This window comes from Mirounga angustirostris, unplaced genomic scaffold (assembly GCF_029215605.1).
Source record: "Mirounga angustirostris isolate CCGP_5_RB_7025 unplaced genomic scaffold, mMirAng1.0.hap1 SCAF_8, whole genome shotgun sequence".
NCBI classification, from domain to species: Eukaryota; Metazoa; Chordata; class Mammalia; order Carnivora; family Phocidae; genus Mirounga; species Mirounga angustirostris.
In genome coordinates this window covers 67,684,519-67,702,149 of record NW_026991716.1, presented here as the reverse complement: position 1 = coordinate 67,702,149, position 17,631 = coordinate 67,684,519, and the positions used below count along the sequence as shown (strand labels likewise).

Below are 17,631 nucleotides of genomic sequence, written 5' to 3'. Positions count from 1 at the left end.
GCTCAATCCCAGGACCCTGAGATCGTGACCTGAGCTGAAGGCAGACACTTAACTGACTTGAGCCACCCAGGTGCCCCAAAATAAGGTTTTTTGATACTCCGTATATATTTTTGTTCAAAGATCTCCTTCCTCTTTTATTTAATTACCTTTATAGTTATTTTATTTTTTTAAAGGTTTACTTATTTATTTGTTTGAGAGAGCAAGAAAGCACAGTGGGGAGGGGCAGAGGGAGAGAGGGTCTTAAGCAGACTCCACACTGAGCATGAAGCCTGACATTGGGCCTCGATCTCAGGACCCTGAGATCATGTCCTGAGCCAAAACCAAGAGTCAGATGCTTAACCGACTCCACCACCCAGGCACCCCTATCGGTATTTAAAGGACATATTAAGAGATGATTGCTTTTGTGATAATATTACTTTATAATGTTCTAAACTCTTAGAGATTGGCTGTGGGAGAACTAACAGAGAATGGTTTGACATTAGAAGAATGGTTACCTTCAACATGGATTACAGATACTATTCCCCGAAGATGTCCATTTGTGCCACAGATGGGTGATGAGGTATTTTTAAACTTTTAAGAACAGTCTTTGTTTCTTTGAAGTATCTTTAAGCTTTTTAAAATAGCTCTTGAAACTGTAGAAAATAGCAGTTGCATAAAGTATCTCATTTTAGATGTTTGTAGCTGTGTATGGAAAAGGTGTAAGTAGGAGGAAAGCTCTGATCTTTTTTGAGGCCACTTGCCACTTTAAATATTGCAACAGCAAAACTAAATATTGTAAGAGAATGGAAATTTTATTGGCATTTTTAAAACTAGTGTTTTTTTTAATAAGAGGATTCTATTGCCAATTTTCTTTTTCTTTCTAAAAGTATATTTTTCTTAGCTTAAGGCTTAAATACATAACATGTTAAAGGAAATATGTAATTCAGCATTTTATTTTACATAAAATATAAAATATTTTTATATAAAACTAATTTTATTTCATGTTTTCATTTAAATACAATGCTTATAATTTAGATCTTTTTAAAAATTCATTAGAATCAAAAATATTTCATTTTTAAGAAAATGTGATTGGTCATCGTTTTGGACTATGTACTTATGAATTTGAAATGAAAATATAAGATCTTAGATCAAAATTTCCTGGTCCAGTGTTCATGTCTTCTATTTATGCGTAAGTGTTACGAAGCAGAGTCATCTGGTATCTAGTATTGGCAGTAATAAATTAGGAAGTACGATATGGGCTTCTTTAGCAAACCACACTAATTAGCAATAGAAAGTGGCAAGTGACAGTTGACAGTAAAAAAAGGAAACAAAAACATTTTAATGCAGGGGTAACTCTAAAGAGCAGTCTGAGAAAAAATTTATTTAGGCACCCTACTTAAGACTTGAAGAGCGCAGGACATTTCTACATTGTCATAATTTAGTACAATGATAGAGCCTAACAGGTCTTTGAGCATCAAGAAGATGCTTGATTAAATTTAATATATTTCAAGATAACTAGAAAGTGTCTAACTTCTTATTGAATAATTTTCTTTCAAAATGTTCCTAAGTTGTCTTTTCAATTGTTGGTGCTTAAACAGGTAAGTTCTCATTATTCAGCATTATTCCTTTGTATGAAATTTCAAACTGGAGCAATAGTGATATTAATGAATAGAATAAAAGTATGTAGAATAATGGATATCCCAGAATGTTACTAAGAACTGAATCGCATTTTAAAAAATTTTAGTAACATTTTTTAACAAGCTCCACTATTTTTTTTGTAGTGGGAAGAATACTTGGTATCAGACTACTATGTCAAGTGCCAGTAGATACCAGGATGGTAGTCGGGTGTCATTTAAATCTGAACTTTATAAAATGAAGGCATAAATATATACCTTGCTCTCTTTATAAGGATAAAATATATATAAAAATACATTTTTCATTTCAGAGTTTACTGCATATGTACGAACCACTTGCTACCAAAATACGTGAATAATAAACTGATCATGACTCCTAGTTACAACTTACTTTGTTTTACAGCATAGGTCAGCTTGTTTTGAATCCAAAAATAAAACTGTAAACAAACAAAAAAACTGCTCATTTTATCTTCTTAGTGTATAACCAAAGTAATGTTATTTGGAACACTTTATGATTAAGTGGCAATTAGGACGACTTGAGGCAAAGAAGGAAAAACTATCAAAATATTAGAATTTCTTTTGAAAGTATATTAAATTCTGTCTTTGCAGTTTTAGCTGATACCTTACATCTTGGGTTAAAGGAAACATTCAGGGCTTAAAATTGTGACTTTATTTACTTTTTAGGTTTATTACTTCCGGCAGGGACATGAAGCTTATGTTGAAATGGCCAGGAAAAATAAGATTTACAGTATCAATCCCAAAAAACAGCCGTGGCATAAAATGGAACTACGGGTATGGTGTTTATTACTTAAAAGGTGCAGTTTTAGATGAGGTAGAAAGCTATATTGAATGTACTCTTTTCACTGGTAAGAAACTATTTCATGAAGATCCGTTTTTTTAATTGAAGCAATCCTGGAGAGTAAGAGTTATTTAATTTTCAAAGAAACACAAGATTGAATTTATGTACTCCCAATAGTTTATAAGTTGGGTACGAAGTGTAATTATAGTGAAAATTAACACTGACGTCTAAGGTAAACTTCATATTTGTAAATAAGTATTTTTAGATTTATCAGCCAGAGTTCAAAATTATGTAGAGGTCTTTGGAACTATATTGGAAAACTTCTATTTCAGTAATTTTCTCCCCTTTTTAAAAAGTTTTTATTGAGATATAATTTGTTAACTATAAAGTGCACAAATTCTTCTTCAGTATACAGGTCAACAAATTTTTGCATGCACAGAATAATCACCACCTAGGTCAAGATTGAAATGGAGAAATGTTTTGATTATGTTTATTTTGTGATTTATTTTGTGAAGACAGTTTATTTTCTGTTTCTCAGGAACAAGAACTGATGAAAATAGTTGGCATAAAGTATGAAGTGGGATTGCCCACCCTTTGCTGCCTTAAACTTGCTTTTCTAGATCCTGATACTGGGAAACTGACAGGCGGATCATTTACCATGAAGTAAGGACTATTGAAAGAGGCGGTGGTTTCTTAGTATTGTACACTGTTTTTCAAGATTCAGATAAATTTTAACCTCTTTTAGATATTTTTAGGTATGTGACCTAATCAGTTTGTTTCTCTTTGTAATTAGATACCACGATATGCCTGATGTTATAGATTTTCTCGTCTTAAGACAACAATTTGATGATGCAAAATATAGGCGGTGGAACATAGGTGGGTAATTTATTTAGAAGACTTTTTTTTAATCTAATGAGTGATTTACTGTTTTTAATGATTCAGAAAAAAGATAGAGAAATCTTCTTGCCATTTGTGGGAATGTTAATAGCAAAGTAAGAAGATACAGTGTCAGGTATTTAAAATACAGTTGACCCTTGAACAGTGCAAGGATTAGGAGTGCTGAGCCCCCTGCATAGTCGAAAATCTGTGTAACTTTCAATTCCTCAAAGAGTTAACTCCTAATAGCCTGCTCTTGACCAGAAGCCTTACTGATGACCTACACAGTCAATTAACATGTGTTTTGTGTAAGTATTCTTACAATAAAGTAAGCTAGAGAAAAGAAAATGTTAAGAAATCATAAGAAAAAATGCTTTTATAATATTGTACTGTATCAAAAAAAAAAAATCCATGTATAAGTGGACCTACACAGTTCAAACCTGTATTGTTCAAGGGTCAATTGTCCTTTTAATCTCGTTGATGCTGAATTCTAAACATTTTCTCTTTTAGATTTGGTAACTGTTACAAGATTGTTTATAGCTAATCCTTTAGCTGTTTTATGTGTTGAATTAAATTTTCATTTAAAGTGCTTCACACTTGAAGCAAAAGACCTCTTCCAATTCAAAATGTTTAATAATTTGGACTGGGACCAAAGCTGAACTGGCATCTTTCTTTAATTGGTTTAATCTGTTATAATCTTTAAACTTAATATTGTAATCAGTACTCAAACTTTAAAATAATTAAAAGTTTCCAGGCATTTAAGATGCAATAATTTTTGTTCACATGGATGTGCAATTCATTAGAGTTTTTTTTTTTTTTTTTAATTTTCAAGCACGGCCACTCTTTGTCAATTTGGAGTGGACTGTGGTACATATATGGCATATTTGGTTTGAAAAAGCACATCAGTTGATATGCCAGTCCATCTCTCCTCCAATGCCATTGGAAGGCATTGGCATGGTGATATATCTTGTTTGGTCTTGGTAAACTTAGAAATTTAAATGTGTGCTCTAAAAAGAAGATTTAGAGAAATGCAAGTTAACAAAATTAGAGACATGGAAGTTATCTAAAAGAATTTACATTCCATATAAATTCCATTACCATTACCATTTTTCTGGAAGCTTTGAAAGATGTGTTCTGTCAAATAAGGGAGTGAAGCAAGGAAAGGAAAGACATGGAATCCCTCCAGGAGACAGGAAATCCAGAATAGGGAAGAGCCAGAATGAATTCCCAGTAATAGTCAATAGAAGTCTCAGGGATAGCATCTGTCTAGCAAGTCTGTAAAATGACGAGTTCAAAAGATGTTGTCCGCCAAGAGCAAAGTCTTCAGGAAAGAAAGAAAATGGAACTGATGAATTACCTAATGTGTCTGACTTTGTTGGAAATTATGTTGAAGAATGTTTTATAGTTTAAGCTGTTAGAGCATGTGGGAAGACTTAATAGTAAATCCAGAGGAAAACCAATCACAAAAAAAAAGTGAAGCAGTTACACAAAATTATAGAAGGGAAATGTGTACTATTTGGCTCTGTAGCAACAATATTTACATAGTTACAATAAAAATGATATAGATTAAATAAAACATACATAATTACATACAATTATATAGAGAGGTCAATACTTAATGTCTAAAATTGATGAGTGAAGAAATAGCTTTGTACCCATCATTTAGAAATCTAAATTCAAGAAGAAATAGTTAACAAGAGTTAAAGATGTTTTTCTTGGTTTTGATTATAAGCCTTTGGTACACTTGGTTTTTAAAGTACTTGCATGTGTTACTGAAAAATTTTATTTTTTTAAAGACATGCATCTGCCAATAAATTGCAGAACAATTATTAGCAATCAGAATCCACGAATATTCCAAAAAGGAGTTGGTAACAACTAAGTAAAGAAATATGGCAAGCATTAGACAGAGAGATATTTCAAATGGTGGATGTACATTGGAATTCTCTCATCTGAATCATAACTTTTTTTTTCCTCCCTAAATTTATAGATTAATAATTTCTTCTAAAGTTAGTACTACTTGGTCTTTTATTTCTGAGGAAATAGACATCTACCTACTGATAGCCATTTAAAATGTTTAGAAATGTTTAAAACTTACTCCGAATGGTGTACTTATTCCCTGCTTATTTTCATTGTTATCTTTCTATAGTATTGTTCATTGTGGTTACGCATACATTATCCAGTTCTTCCTCTTTAGCATAATGTCATTAGTGTATGTAGGATCATAAAAAATGGCTCTTTGAAACTCATCCTTATGTTTAAGGTTGTGGTGGTGTCAAGAATGCTGTTGTTTAATTATATGGTAGCTTCTCACTAAGTTCAGTGTCACTAATATGCATCTGAAGAGCAATTAGAGACTCTGTCTGGTAATAGATCATGTTTCCCTCTTAACGTTGGCTGTTAGAATGCTTGAGTCTAAATTTGGGCCCCAATGCATACCCATTCAAAGTTAAATATAACTCGACAACATGTAGTTGTGTTCTTTAATTAACTTACTCCTGGCTCCCAGCTTCCCATTTTGTCATTAAATTTTTTTATCTTGTTTTTTAAATTTTTAATTCATTTTATGCTATATGTCTCTATAAACTTTTAAATCTTTTTGGTAAAAAATGAGAATATAAACAAATACTTTTCTCTTTATGGGCTTGAAAATGAAACTTATTCAGATGAGTTCTAAAATAATTAATTGGTTCAAAATCACACAGATAAGTTATTTGAACTCAAGTCTTTCAGACCCTAACCTATGCTTGCCAGGAGAAAAACCACTCCATATTGTGAAAGCCAAGGAAGAGGAAAGAGTGGCAGAAGGAAGAGAGTGATTTACAGTTTTCATATGACAAGGAGGGAAGCTGAGAAGATAGTTTATTAGGGTCTTTGGGGAAAATAGTTTTAGTGGGAGGATAGTAGCTGAATGCAATCGGGTAAGGAAAGGAACACAGGCAGTGCTATTTTACAAAGATTAGTTGTTTTTCTTTTGTTACTTTCTTATTTTTATAGAAAAGAAAGTGAGTTTATAAATGAGTGTTATAACTTCAGGGTGATTGACATGAAGGAAGGCAGGTTGGTTGTTTTCTTTTTATTGTTTCTAGGCTAGAGTCCTGATTGTTGGAGGAACTTGCCTATAGAAAGCAAGAAATTAAATATAGACTGTAAATACTTGTTGGGCATAAATTATCTAAACCATGCTTTTATTTGAATGAAGAGTTTGGGCATAATCCTAATGGTGAATTTAAAATTCTAGATTGGTAAAAATGCTTAACCTAAGAGTGAATTTCTCCTGACCCTAATAAAATATAAGAAATGGTACTGGAAACTGGTAAGTCACACTGGTATGTTTATTAAATAACTTTTTCCCTCAATATTGCCAATTTTAGTTACTTATTTTGGAGTGTATGGGTCACTTTTTGTATGTTTTCTGAAATTATACAGGTGGTTTAATTATCATAAAGGTATACTTTGGGAGAAAGGAGTAACAAACAGCAGCAATACATTTCAGAATAATGAGATGGCTTTTATTCTTGTCTAGGTGACCGTTTCAGATCAGTCATAGATGATGCTTGGTGGTTTGGAACAATTGAAAGCCAGGAACCTCTTCAGCCTGAGTACCCTGATAGTTTGTTTCAGTGCTATAATGTTTGGTAAGGGAGTGTTTGTTGTATTTTAGTTCAGCTTGAGTTACCTTTTTTTTTTTTTAGGGAGGGACGGGGAGGGCAGAGGGAGAAGGGGAGAGAGAATCCTAAGCAGGCTCCAGGCCCAGTGCGGAGCCTGACGCAGGGCTCAGTCTCACAACCTTGAGATCATGACCTGAGCCGAAATCAAGAGTCGGACATTTAACCAACTGAGCCAACCAGGCACCCCCAGCTTGAGTTACTTTTAATGTTTTCCCCATCTATTAATAAAGTGACAAAGACACTTCTTTTAAACACTTGAAGCAGTTATTTTTATAATGTAGTTTTATGAAACTTCTAACACAATATTTAGATTTTTTAACATAGGGATTTTCCTTCCTTTAAGCTGGGACAATGGAGACACAGAAAAGATGAGTCCCTGGGATATGGAGCTTATTCCTAATAACGGTAAGTGTATGTTAGGCTTTCTGTGTTAAAAAATTAATTTCTTAAATAAGGAATCTGATTTGCTGACTTGCTACTGCATAGGATTGTTGTGAAGATCATATAGAAAATATTCATTCAACAGTTATTTATTGCACACCTGTTATTTACCTTGGATTGGAGGTAGGGAAGGCATAGCAGTGAACAAGATCGACATAATCTTTGCCCACTTGGAATTTATAGTCTAACAGGGAAGACTGAAATTAGTTAACAGCAAAATACGAAAATGTTTTGCTAATTGTTCACTCCTAGAAGGTAAGCACTTGGGAGCAGAGATTTTTTTTTTTTAATTGTTAACTTCAGGAGAACACTTAAATATAAAACATAATATTAAGAGTTCAGCCTTTTGAGTGCAACATAGATTCATACCCTATCACTGCCTTCTATCTGTGTCATCTTGGCAAGTTCCTTAAAAGACTCAAAACTTCAGATTTTTTTAGGACTTCAACCTTTGAAATTCTGTAAACTCTAATACCTTACAGGGCTTCTGGAAGGATTAAATGACATCATGTGCATAAAGTGCTTATTATAGAGCCTGACACATGTAAGGGCCTCCATGAGTAGGTAGTTTACTACTGCTAATAACTGTCTTCTTGCATATGGCCTGATACATTGCCTTAAGACTTGGGAGTTAGCCTTAGGCAGTAAGACAACATCCTAGAACTGAGAAAAGGCCAGTGTGGCTGAAGCCTACAGACTGTAGTGCCCATTTTTGTTTCTATTTTTTAAAAAATACAGCCCACACAATTGCATATGCATAAAAGGATTTAAAAGGGTATATATTCCAGAATATTAATAATGATTACCTATAAAGAATGGGAATATAAGGACTTCTACAGTTTTACCTTTTACATTATTCTGTATTTTTTTTTCTATAACATCACTTTTCCCGTCAGGTAAGAATAAAGATTTAAAAAACAAAAAGGAAAAAGATCTTGTGACATAATAGAAATAATCGTTTATAATGGAGTTGCTCACTAGTACTATATTCTAAAAAGAGAAAAGATAACTTGGAAAAGTTAAATCCAATCAGGTAAACCTTAGAAATGAGAAAAAGGACATATTAATATTATCTAAGACTAGTTCTTCCTGGAAATTATCACTTTGAAAATGTAATACCGATAACATATTTTTCATCTCACTGCTAAATTAGAGCTGTTTGAAACTATAAAATATCTTTTTTTTAATTAAGATTTATTTGTGACAAAGAGCGCACAAGCAGGGGTAGTGGCGGCAGAGGGAGAAGCAGAGCCTGATGCTTGACTCGATCCCAGGATCCTGGGATCGTGACTCAAGCTGAAGGCAGATGCTTAACCGACTGAGCCACCCTGGTGTCCCAAAACTATAAAATATCTTGAACAACTTGGAATGGTGTTACATGGCTTATCTTTTTATATTATTTCTCTTCTTTTTGTAAGTTTGAGGTTGTAGTCACATTGGACTACTCTATATGAGAGTCAGTGTTGTATTGCTTAGGGTATTTCTTGAAATGAGTTAATGGCATTAATATACTATTTGTTTCCTACCTAAATATATCCGTTTGTGAAGGGGGTGATTTTTGTTGTTTTTGTTCTGTCTGGATACATATACATGTGCATCCCTGGAGTTTAATTACATTGTATGAGGAGGAAGAATTCTGTATACAAATAGCATATTTCCCCAGTGTTTCTCTGATAAAATCTACTTCAAAGGAAATGTTACTTGGCAGATTTGTAGGTTTTATGTCACCATCACCTCCTAATGTATGCAGAAAGCATACCTTCATAATTTAAAAGCAATAAACCTATGAATCATCTGTTAGTATTCATAATTCTCTCTGTTGTACGTTAAAAAAAAGTTAAGACTTTGGAGTATTTGTGGAAAACACCACTTTAGTTCAGTTTCACCTTGTGTATTATTAAAATAAATATGGAGATTATATCATGAAATGATTCAGAAAACTTACAGATTAAGCATCATTTATAGAAATACTTTGTCCTTTACCTGAAACTGATAGTTGAGCAAGTTGTCAGATATAATTTTGGAGAAGTAATTATATGCTCATCTAGAGAATTACTTATAAAACTAATGTTTTAAAAAACATTTTACTGATCCTTGAAACATTTCTTTAATGAAAATATGGAATATACTTATCAAATCTTTACAGAATTATACTTTAGTTTTTTTGATGTCAACTCTACTTTCTAAACCTAACCTAAAATATTAGCAAAAATCACATATTTTCACTAAATCTGCTTTTCTTTCTGTGTATTTCAGCTGTATTTCCTGAAGAACTAGGTACTAGTGTTCCTTTAACTGACGTTGAATGCCGATCATTGATCTATAAACCTCTTGATGGAGAATGGGGTTCCAATCCCAGGGATGAAGAATGTGAAAGAATTGTTGCAGGAATAAACCAGTTGATGACACTGGGTAAATAATAATAGTAACACAGGAATATAGAAAAAACTGACAGAAAGCAAAGGAAAGGAAAAATGTTATTCAATGAAATTTTTTTTCACAGTATCATGTCAGTGGTCAAACATTTTTAAGTGGAATTTCTTTCTTTTTTTAAATGAGACCTTACATAGGACTTGGGTATCTAGAACAGTTAAAAATGGAGTTGCTCTAGCTGAATTTTAAAGTGAGGGCCCTCAGAAATGCCATGGGTACCTGTGAAAAATCTGGATCCTCCAGAACCCAATTTGAAATCTTTTAACATAGGTAAGCTGACATGATGTGAATTGGGAGAGGAGGGTTGAAAGATGAATTATAATTATATGGATAGCTGTACCAGTTCTCCCCTTAACTATATGAATATATATACAAGGGAATACTTGTAAGGGGAAGGAAGAGAATACTGAACTGCTTGGTCTCATTAAAAAAAACAAAACACAGTGACCACAAAACTTTGATTATCTGAATTCTGGGCTTCCAAAACAACTGTAAACTAGTGTGGTGGTTTGTAGCAACCCCTCTATCAATAAGGAATAAAGCTTAAAAGAGGAATAGAGGTGACACTGGAGACACATTTTGGATATATTTTCATCTGAAGTCTTTTTTTAATAAGGCAACACTTTATTTAAAGAGTATCACAGATATCTTAAGCAATTTTAGTAGTATTTTAGCATAGGAAGTTGTCTTATACTGTATGTGAATGAGTAAAAAAAATAGTAATCTTTGCCAGGTTTTAGATTTTTACCAGTTGACTGTGTGCCATTTGGTCATTGACATTGAGTCAAAGACTTCTGGATCTGTTTCTTCCTCTGAGTGCTTGCGTGATATTTCACAGAATTAAGTTGTTAAGATAAGGTGATAAGTTTTGAGAAAGTCAGGTTACATTTGAATGGAATGTGTTATTACAGTGTTACTGAAAGAATGACTGTCAAAAACCTACAAATTCAGGAATGGCCTGGTTTTAAGTATAGAAATGTGTGTGTACTTAATAGGTCAGATTTATATATTGTCTGTCATTTCTTGTCTTCTAAGGGATCTGAATAACAAATATCCCTAGAATTTTGCAGTGTAAATGTAGACATAATAAGCAATGAGACTATATTAGGCTAGCTAAACTATATGTATTTACTTTGAAAAGACAATGGCAGTCTAATGGTTATGTGGATCAGAATTTGTCTTAATTCAAGCAGAATTGTCTGTGAAGTATTTTAAACAATAAAAAATAAACATATAAACTAATTTTTTTATTCTAGATATTGCTTCAGCATTTGTGGCCCCTGTGGATCTACAAGCCTATCCCATGTATTGCACTGTAGTGGCATATCCGACGGATTTAAGTACAATTAAACAAAGACTGGAAAACAGGTTTTACAGGTTAGAACCCATTTGCTGTCGCCACTACCAAAAGAAAACTAAATGATCCTTGAGTGTTTCTCAAACTTTACTGTGCATACAGATCACCTGGGGATTTTTTTTTTTTTTTTTAATGCAGTCTCAGGTTCAGTAATTTTAGTAGGACCTGAGGATTCTGCATTTCTAACAAGTTCCCTGGGATGCTGATGCTGCTGGTCTCTAGATTTGGAACATGATGCATTGATGCAGTTTTTTCTAGTTGCTAATACGAGTTGGTGCTCACTGTCTTCACACTGTAATTTATAAAGCAACCCAGAGTATCTCGTTTTCTCCTAGACACCACATTGAAATATTTTTTCATGGATTTTTTTTTCATAGAACAGTATTTTTAAAAGTTGCGTATTTTTTTTATTTTGCTTATATTTAGCTTATATATACTTGAAATTGGGAATTCAGGATATTTTTCATAGTTGTAGGTTAGCTTGAAATACAGAGTTAAAAAAGAGCTAATTTCAATTAATTTGCATCTAGTTAACAATTTCAGTAAACATTGAGTTCTAATCTTGGATAGGCATTGTAGTTTTACTGCCTGGAATGTCTACAGAAAAAATTTAAGTCTATAGCTTTCACATAATGAAATCATACTTCCAGTTTTCATGACTTTTGCTTAGAAGACTGACAGCATTTTTTTTGTTTGTTTTTAGAGAGCGAGATTGGTGGGGGTTGGGGGAGAGGAGGGGGTGAGAGAGAATCTTGGGGCTCTATCTCACAACCCTGAGATCTTGATGTAAGCCAAAATCTAGAGCCAGATGCTTAACCAACTGAGCCAGCCAGGCACCCCACAACATTTTAATTAAAATAATTGCATTAAAAAATTTCTTCTTATGGCCTGTTCTTTACATTATATTATTCATTTTAACTTAGGGAAACTTTTATTCATATTTTGTATTTTTTAATATAAAATGTGCCTCTGGTGTTTTGTTCTTTTTTACTTAAATTATAAATCTAATTTGGTACTTTATGTGCCTGGCACTGAAAACACCATTTATTGTTCCTTAACTTAGTAAGGCAGGGTTTCTCAACAAAAGCATTACTGATATTTGGGGCTGGAAAATTCTTCATTGTGAGGGGCTGTGTCCTTGCCTCTACCCTTGAGGTGCCAATAGCAGTCCTTAGTTGTAAAAAGGAAAAATGTCTTTAAGCATTGCCAAATATGAGGTAGAATCACCCACCCAGAATCATTGAGAACCACTGGAATAAAGAAAACTAAGATGTTAAGTTTCAGGTTCTAAAGATTTTTCTGGTCTTGGTTAGAGTGTTTCTGCTGTTCCTTTATTGATATTTGTCAAAAGCATAGAGATGAGGAGGAAATCACTATGATATGTGCCTCCCAGCCATCTTACCTTCATGGTACACTTCTTTAAATCTTTTTCAACACCTGATGTTAGAAGTTTAAGAGAAAATGGAGAAGAAATTTTTAGCTACATCCTTCCTTTTCCCTAGACCCCTAAATTGCTAAGCCTTAGGAATTGGACTTAGTGCTTCAGAGGTGGAACAAGATAGGGGAGAATTATGGGGAGATAGAGTTGTTATTGAATAGTAATTGTTGGACTACAGCTACAAAGATAAGCTTCTGACATCTCCCACTATTGTTGTAAATATACTTTCTCATAGAAATACTGCTCAGTATGGTAACTGCTAAGGTGTATTATATTTCAGGGTACATTACAACTTAAACAGGCTTTTTTGGCATTAGCTTAGCTTAGTAGCCAGTATAAGAAAATCTGAGAACACAATCCTTACATAAATTAGAAACTGCCTATTTTTGAACCTGATAATATAGACCCAATTTTTGTTCTTATTTAATAAAATTATGCCTTCATTTGCTTTTTCCACTGTTTCAACCTTTTTTGTTTCTCCTTTACTCATTGGCTTCAGATTTCTTGCAGTTTAAAATGGTTTTCTTCTTTGATACTTCTGGTTCTGTGTCTTGTTAAACTATTACTAATCAGTTTGCTCTGCTTGGCATTACTCTAAAACCTTATTTTACAGTTCTATAAGGTACCCTGAAGATGCCTGTGATTCTGTTAGAATAAATGAACCTTCTGTGTATGCTTCTGTATCCATAATTGTATATATTTTTTAAATCACATATAATTGTATTTCTTTCTTTCTTTTTTTTTTTTTAATTTTATTTATTTGACAGAGACACAGCGAGAGAGGGAACACAAGCAGGGGGAGTGGGAGAGGGAGAAGCAGGCTTCCCACTGAGCAAGGGAGCCTGATGCGGGGCTCGATCCCAGGACCCTGGGATCATGACCCGAGCTGAAGGTAGCCGCTTAACGACTGAGCCACCCAGGCGCCCCACATACAATTGTATTTCTGTTCACACATCAATATCAGTAATATTTTCTGAGTATTTTAAGTAGGACTGGACCACATATTGGATGATATTCTGGAAGTTGTCTTTGGATTTTTCTTTACTTTCAGAAAGAAAAGAAGGCACTATTAATAATCTAGTGTGTCTAATCTGGTGCGACATTTTCTATGCAAATACACAATGTTGCTCCTCTTTTATTTACCCTAACACAAATGAGATTATATATTTTCTTATATTTTAAAGTTGTGAGTTTTGTAATTGGATAAGACTGTAATTGAAAAGTTAGAATGCCTTGGTTTTAAATTGTGCACAAATATTTTTAAATATAATGAGGTTAAGACTTTTGTGTTTTGTTTGTTTAAGGCGAGTTTCTTCCCTCATGTGGGAAGTTCGATACATAGAGCATAATACACGGACATTTAATGAGCCTGGAAGCCCTATTGTGAAATCTGCTAAGTTTGTGACTGATCTTCTTCTACATTTTATAAAGTGAGTTGTTTTTCCACACTTAATTGTCAGTATTTTAAGATGTAAAATGTAAAAATGTAAAATGCAAAAATGTAAAATGCAGTTATTTTTATATGTGTCCCATGCTGTGCTGTAAACTAGTTCCATTCAAAATAGAAAGCATATAATGTCTGTCTAAACATCATAAAAGTTGTGTTACAGTTGTGTTCCACAGTTAACATTTAAAAAATGGATCCTTCTCTAAATCCAACTGTTGGGTAAGCATGTATAGAACATGTAATGTTTTACCTAAAGTAGTTCTTCTAAGCCAAATAATAATTACAGTTAGGAGATACCGCTATCTGTAATTAACAGTTAAGGAAACAGTTTTAGAGGTTTACATGTTTAATTTTCACAGTAAATGAGTGTCTTCCATCTAAGAATTTCTCATCTTAACATTATATTGCCCCTGACAAGTTTGTAAAAAAGTATTTAAGTAGTCCAACCAGAAACTAAATTTAACTTTCAAGATTCTTCTTAAAAGTCAGGTTTACTTCCTCATTCATTAATCTCATACCAAGAATGATAACTATAGCTATTTAAGGGAGCAACACTTTTATTTTTTACCTTAAGAATTTTATATAGCCGTAGAATGAATTGAGCCTTCTAAACTGAAACCAGAGGAATGACTCCTGTTTTGTATAAAATACTGCTGTTGAGTTCATATTAAGGTTATTTATATTGGATGATTTTTTCCAGTAAAGAAAGAATACATTTTATAATTTAAATACTCAGCTGTTGTCAGCTTTCATTTTCACATGCAGGGATTATTGAGGCTCTTTAAAAAACATCTCCAGCTTCATTCTCATTACTTAGAATAATCATAGGGCCCGTTTTTGTGGTGTTAGGGTGTTTTTTGCTAAGGAATATAGGTGATTTCAATATAAGAAAACACCAAAGAAAATTAGTACAGTAAATGTTATATTCTACCCTCTACCTTATTCTCTAAAAAAACCTGTTGCCTTCCAGATGGTTTGGGGCTATTTTTATTATACTTGCGCTCCCCCCCCCCATAAAATTGGTAATTAAGAATTAGTTATCCTCGGAAGACTGTTTATATAACTTAATTATAATGGCTTATAATATTTTTATTATAAAGTTTAGTGTATAATTTTGTATTATATATATATATGTATGTTTCTTTTTCCAAAGAGACAGGAATTAATAGAATCGCATGATATATAAACTCACACTTCAGTGAAATAATTTAGATGAAACAATTATTTTTATATTTGGAATAGTCTATAAAAATGTATTTCTTTCAAATGTTATTTTGAAATACGTTGTTAGATTAGTATTTAAAGCGTTGATATTATATATATCTAAAAATCCCTGGCATTTCTTAGAGGTAGATAACAAATGTTTATACATTTTTAGCTGACAGTAATTTTCACGTTAGGTATAGCTTGAAATTTTGGTTTTTCTATTTTTTAACTGAGTTATTTTGCCAAATTTCAAGCAATAAGGTATATAATCAGGTGATGTGAGAGATACTTGACCTAGAAATGTATATTTACCCTCTTAGTACAATTTCATAGATAAATTTTTTAAGTAACTATAATATAAGGAAAGACTAACAAGAGAGTCTGTATGAAAGTTTGTGACAGTGGAGTTTTAGGTACAGGGAGAAGTGTGTTAGGATGTTATGGACAAGGTAGAAATTGATAGATTTAAGAGAAGTTAGATGGAAGGAAAGCCATTCTAAGGATAAGGAATGGCATGAGGTAGGAAAGTAAAAGGTTATTAAGGGAATTAAGCAATTTAAATCAGATGAAGTAGAGAGTACATGAGCAGAAGTAATAGGGATACAGTGCTATAAGCACAAGTTTGAGCCAGATCATGGAGGGCCTTGAATGCATTTCTAATCTTAACTGATAGAGAAGAGACAAAAGAACATAAATAGCAGATTGACTGCTACATCTAACCAACTAAGAGGTGATGAGGGTTTAGTTTATGGAAATGAGAAAGGCAGAGGCCAAGAGATTTTGAAGGTAGAATCACAGAACTTGGCCAGTGATTGGGTTAATAGGAGGCAAGGGAAGGAATAGTGAAAACCCATGCATTACTGTGAGAATAGTAATGCTGTTGAAAATAGGAGAGGGAAGTGAAAATAAGGTTTAGACATGTGAAATTTTAGATGATGGAATCTCAGGAGAAGAGTCTGACCAAATCATAGGAATTTGGAATTCATTTACACAGATAAACTGCAGATATATATGATTATCAGGACAAAAACTGTAGTGACAAGGGAAGATGACTAAAGGACAAAATTTTAGGGAATGACTAAACATTTAAGAATGATAAGAAGGAATTAGAAGACAGGACATATAATAGCTTTCCCTTGTGTACTGAGGAATGGAAGAAGGTGTCTGCCAAACAACAGTGATCTGAACAAAGACTAGGAGGTGAGAATTGGGTTTCTTGTAATGAAATAGACCAGATTGGAAGCTCCACATAGGGTGGAGGGGCAGGGGCAGATGGGTGGGCATAGAGTTTTGGAGTCAACCAATGAAGAAAGCCTTCAGCTTCAAGCTTAATCTTAAAATCTTGTTTTGGTAACAGATTTAAAGGGGAAAAAAAAAGTCTCATGACTCTAAATTGTATACTAACATTGCCTTGTTGTTTAGGGATCAGACTTGTTACAACTTAATTCCACTGTACAATTCAATGAAGAAGAAAGTTTTGTCTGACTCTGAGGTATTTCATATTTCATATTTCATCATTCAGACTATGTTGGTCTTTTTCTATATGTAAAAAGAAATTAACACACAGTAGTTTTCAGATAAATGCTGTTATGAAAATTATTTTTGGCTAATGCTATAGTTTCAAAAAAATGGTCCAGAATTTTCTTGTTATAGTTATTAAAAACATTGTGGGGGGACTTTCTAATCAATCAGTAAAGTGTTCCAGCATATACATTATGGGTTTTCAAAAGTGTAAAAGTAATAATTGGCATATAAACAGCTGTGATAGACTCTGTAAACTCTAAGTTAGAGTATAATCTAGAATGTTTAACAAATCTGATAAATTCTTACTTCAAAGGAAGAAGAGAAAGATGCTGATGTGCCAGGAACTTCTACCCGAAAAAGAAAGGTAAGATACTTTTTGTTTTAGCAGAAGTATTTTATATGAATTAAAATGTATTAAAAGCATTTTTTTAACTATTTGTATTTTTAAAGACAGATTAAGTATTACTTCCAAATCAGTTTCCATCACAAAATGCATGGTTTTCAGAACTAGGTGAATGATATTTTCTATTATTTAAATTACTTTATATGACCTAATTATATCAGACTGCATTAAAAATACAAATTTTACTGTATAAATGTTATTAATATATTTGAAAATTTTCATTTTAGGACCATCAACCTAGAAGAAGATTACGTAACAGAGCTCAATCTTACGATATTCAAGCGTGGAAGAAACAATGTCAAGAATTGTTAAATCTCATATTTCAATGTGAAGATTCTGAGCCTTTCCGCCAGCCAGTAGATCTCCTTGAATATCCAGTAAGTATTTTTGGAAATATTTTCTTTACCTGTCAGTTTGCTATATATC

The 17,631-nt window shown here is 32.9% G+C and overlaps 1 protein-coding gene across 4 annotated transcripts in view; it reads left to right on the top strand.

Moving 5' to 3' along the window:
* Nucleotides 1–17,631, top strand: part of PHIP (pleckstrin homology domain interacting protein) — a 135,355-nt gene that overhangs the window by 98,437 nt on the left and 19,287 nt on the right. For all 4 annotated transcript variants that reach the window (XM_045867129.3, XM_045867130.3, XM_045867128.3 and 1 more), the window contains 12 exons: nt 440–559; nt 2,298–2,405; nt 2,951–3,075; nt 3,206–3,288; nt 6,812–6,923; nt 7,300–7,361; nt 9,654–9,809; nt 11,087–11,207; nt 13,930–14,055; nt 16,701–16,770; nt 17,116–17,166; nt 17,433–17,582. In XM_045867129.3, the coding sequence (XP_045723085.1) occupies nt 440–559; nt 2,298–2,405; nt 2,951–3,075; nt 3,206–3,288; nt 6,812–6,923; nt 7,300–7,361; nt 9,654–9,809; nt 11,087–11,207; nt 13,930–14,055; nt 16,701–16,770; nt 17,116–17,166; nt 17,433–17,582 (1,284 nt within the window). The remainder of the gene's footprint in view (nt 1–439; nt 560–2,297; nt 2,406–2,950; nt 3,076–3,205; nt 3,289–6,811; nt 6,924–7,299; nt 7,362–9,653; nt 9,810–11,086; nt 11,208–13,929; nt 14,056–16,700; nt 16,771–17,115; nt 17,167–17,432; nt 17,583–17,631) is intronic.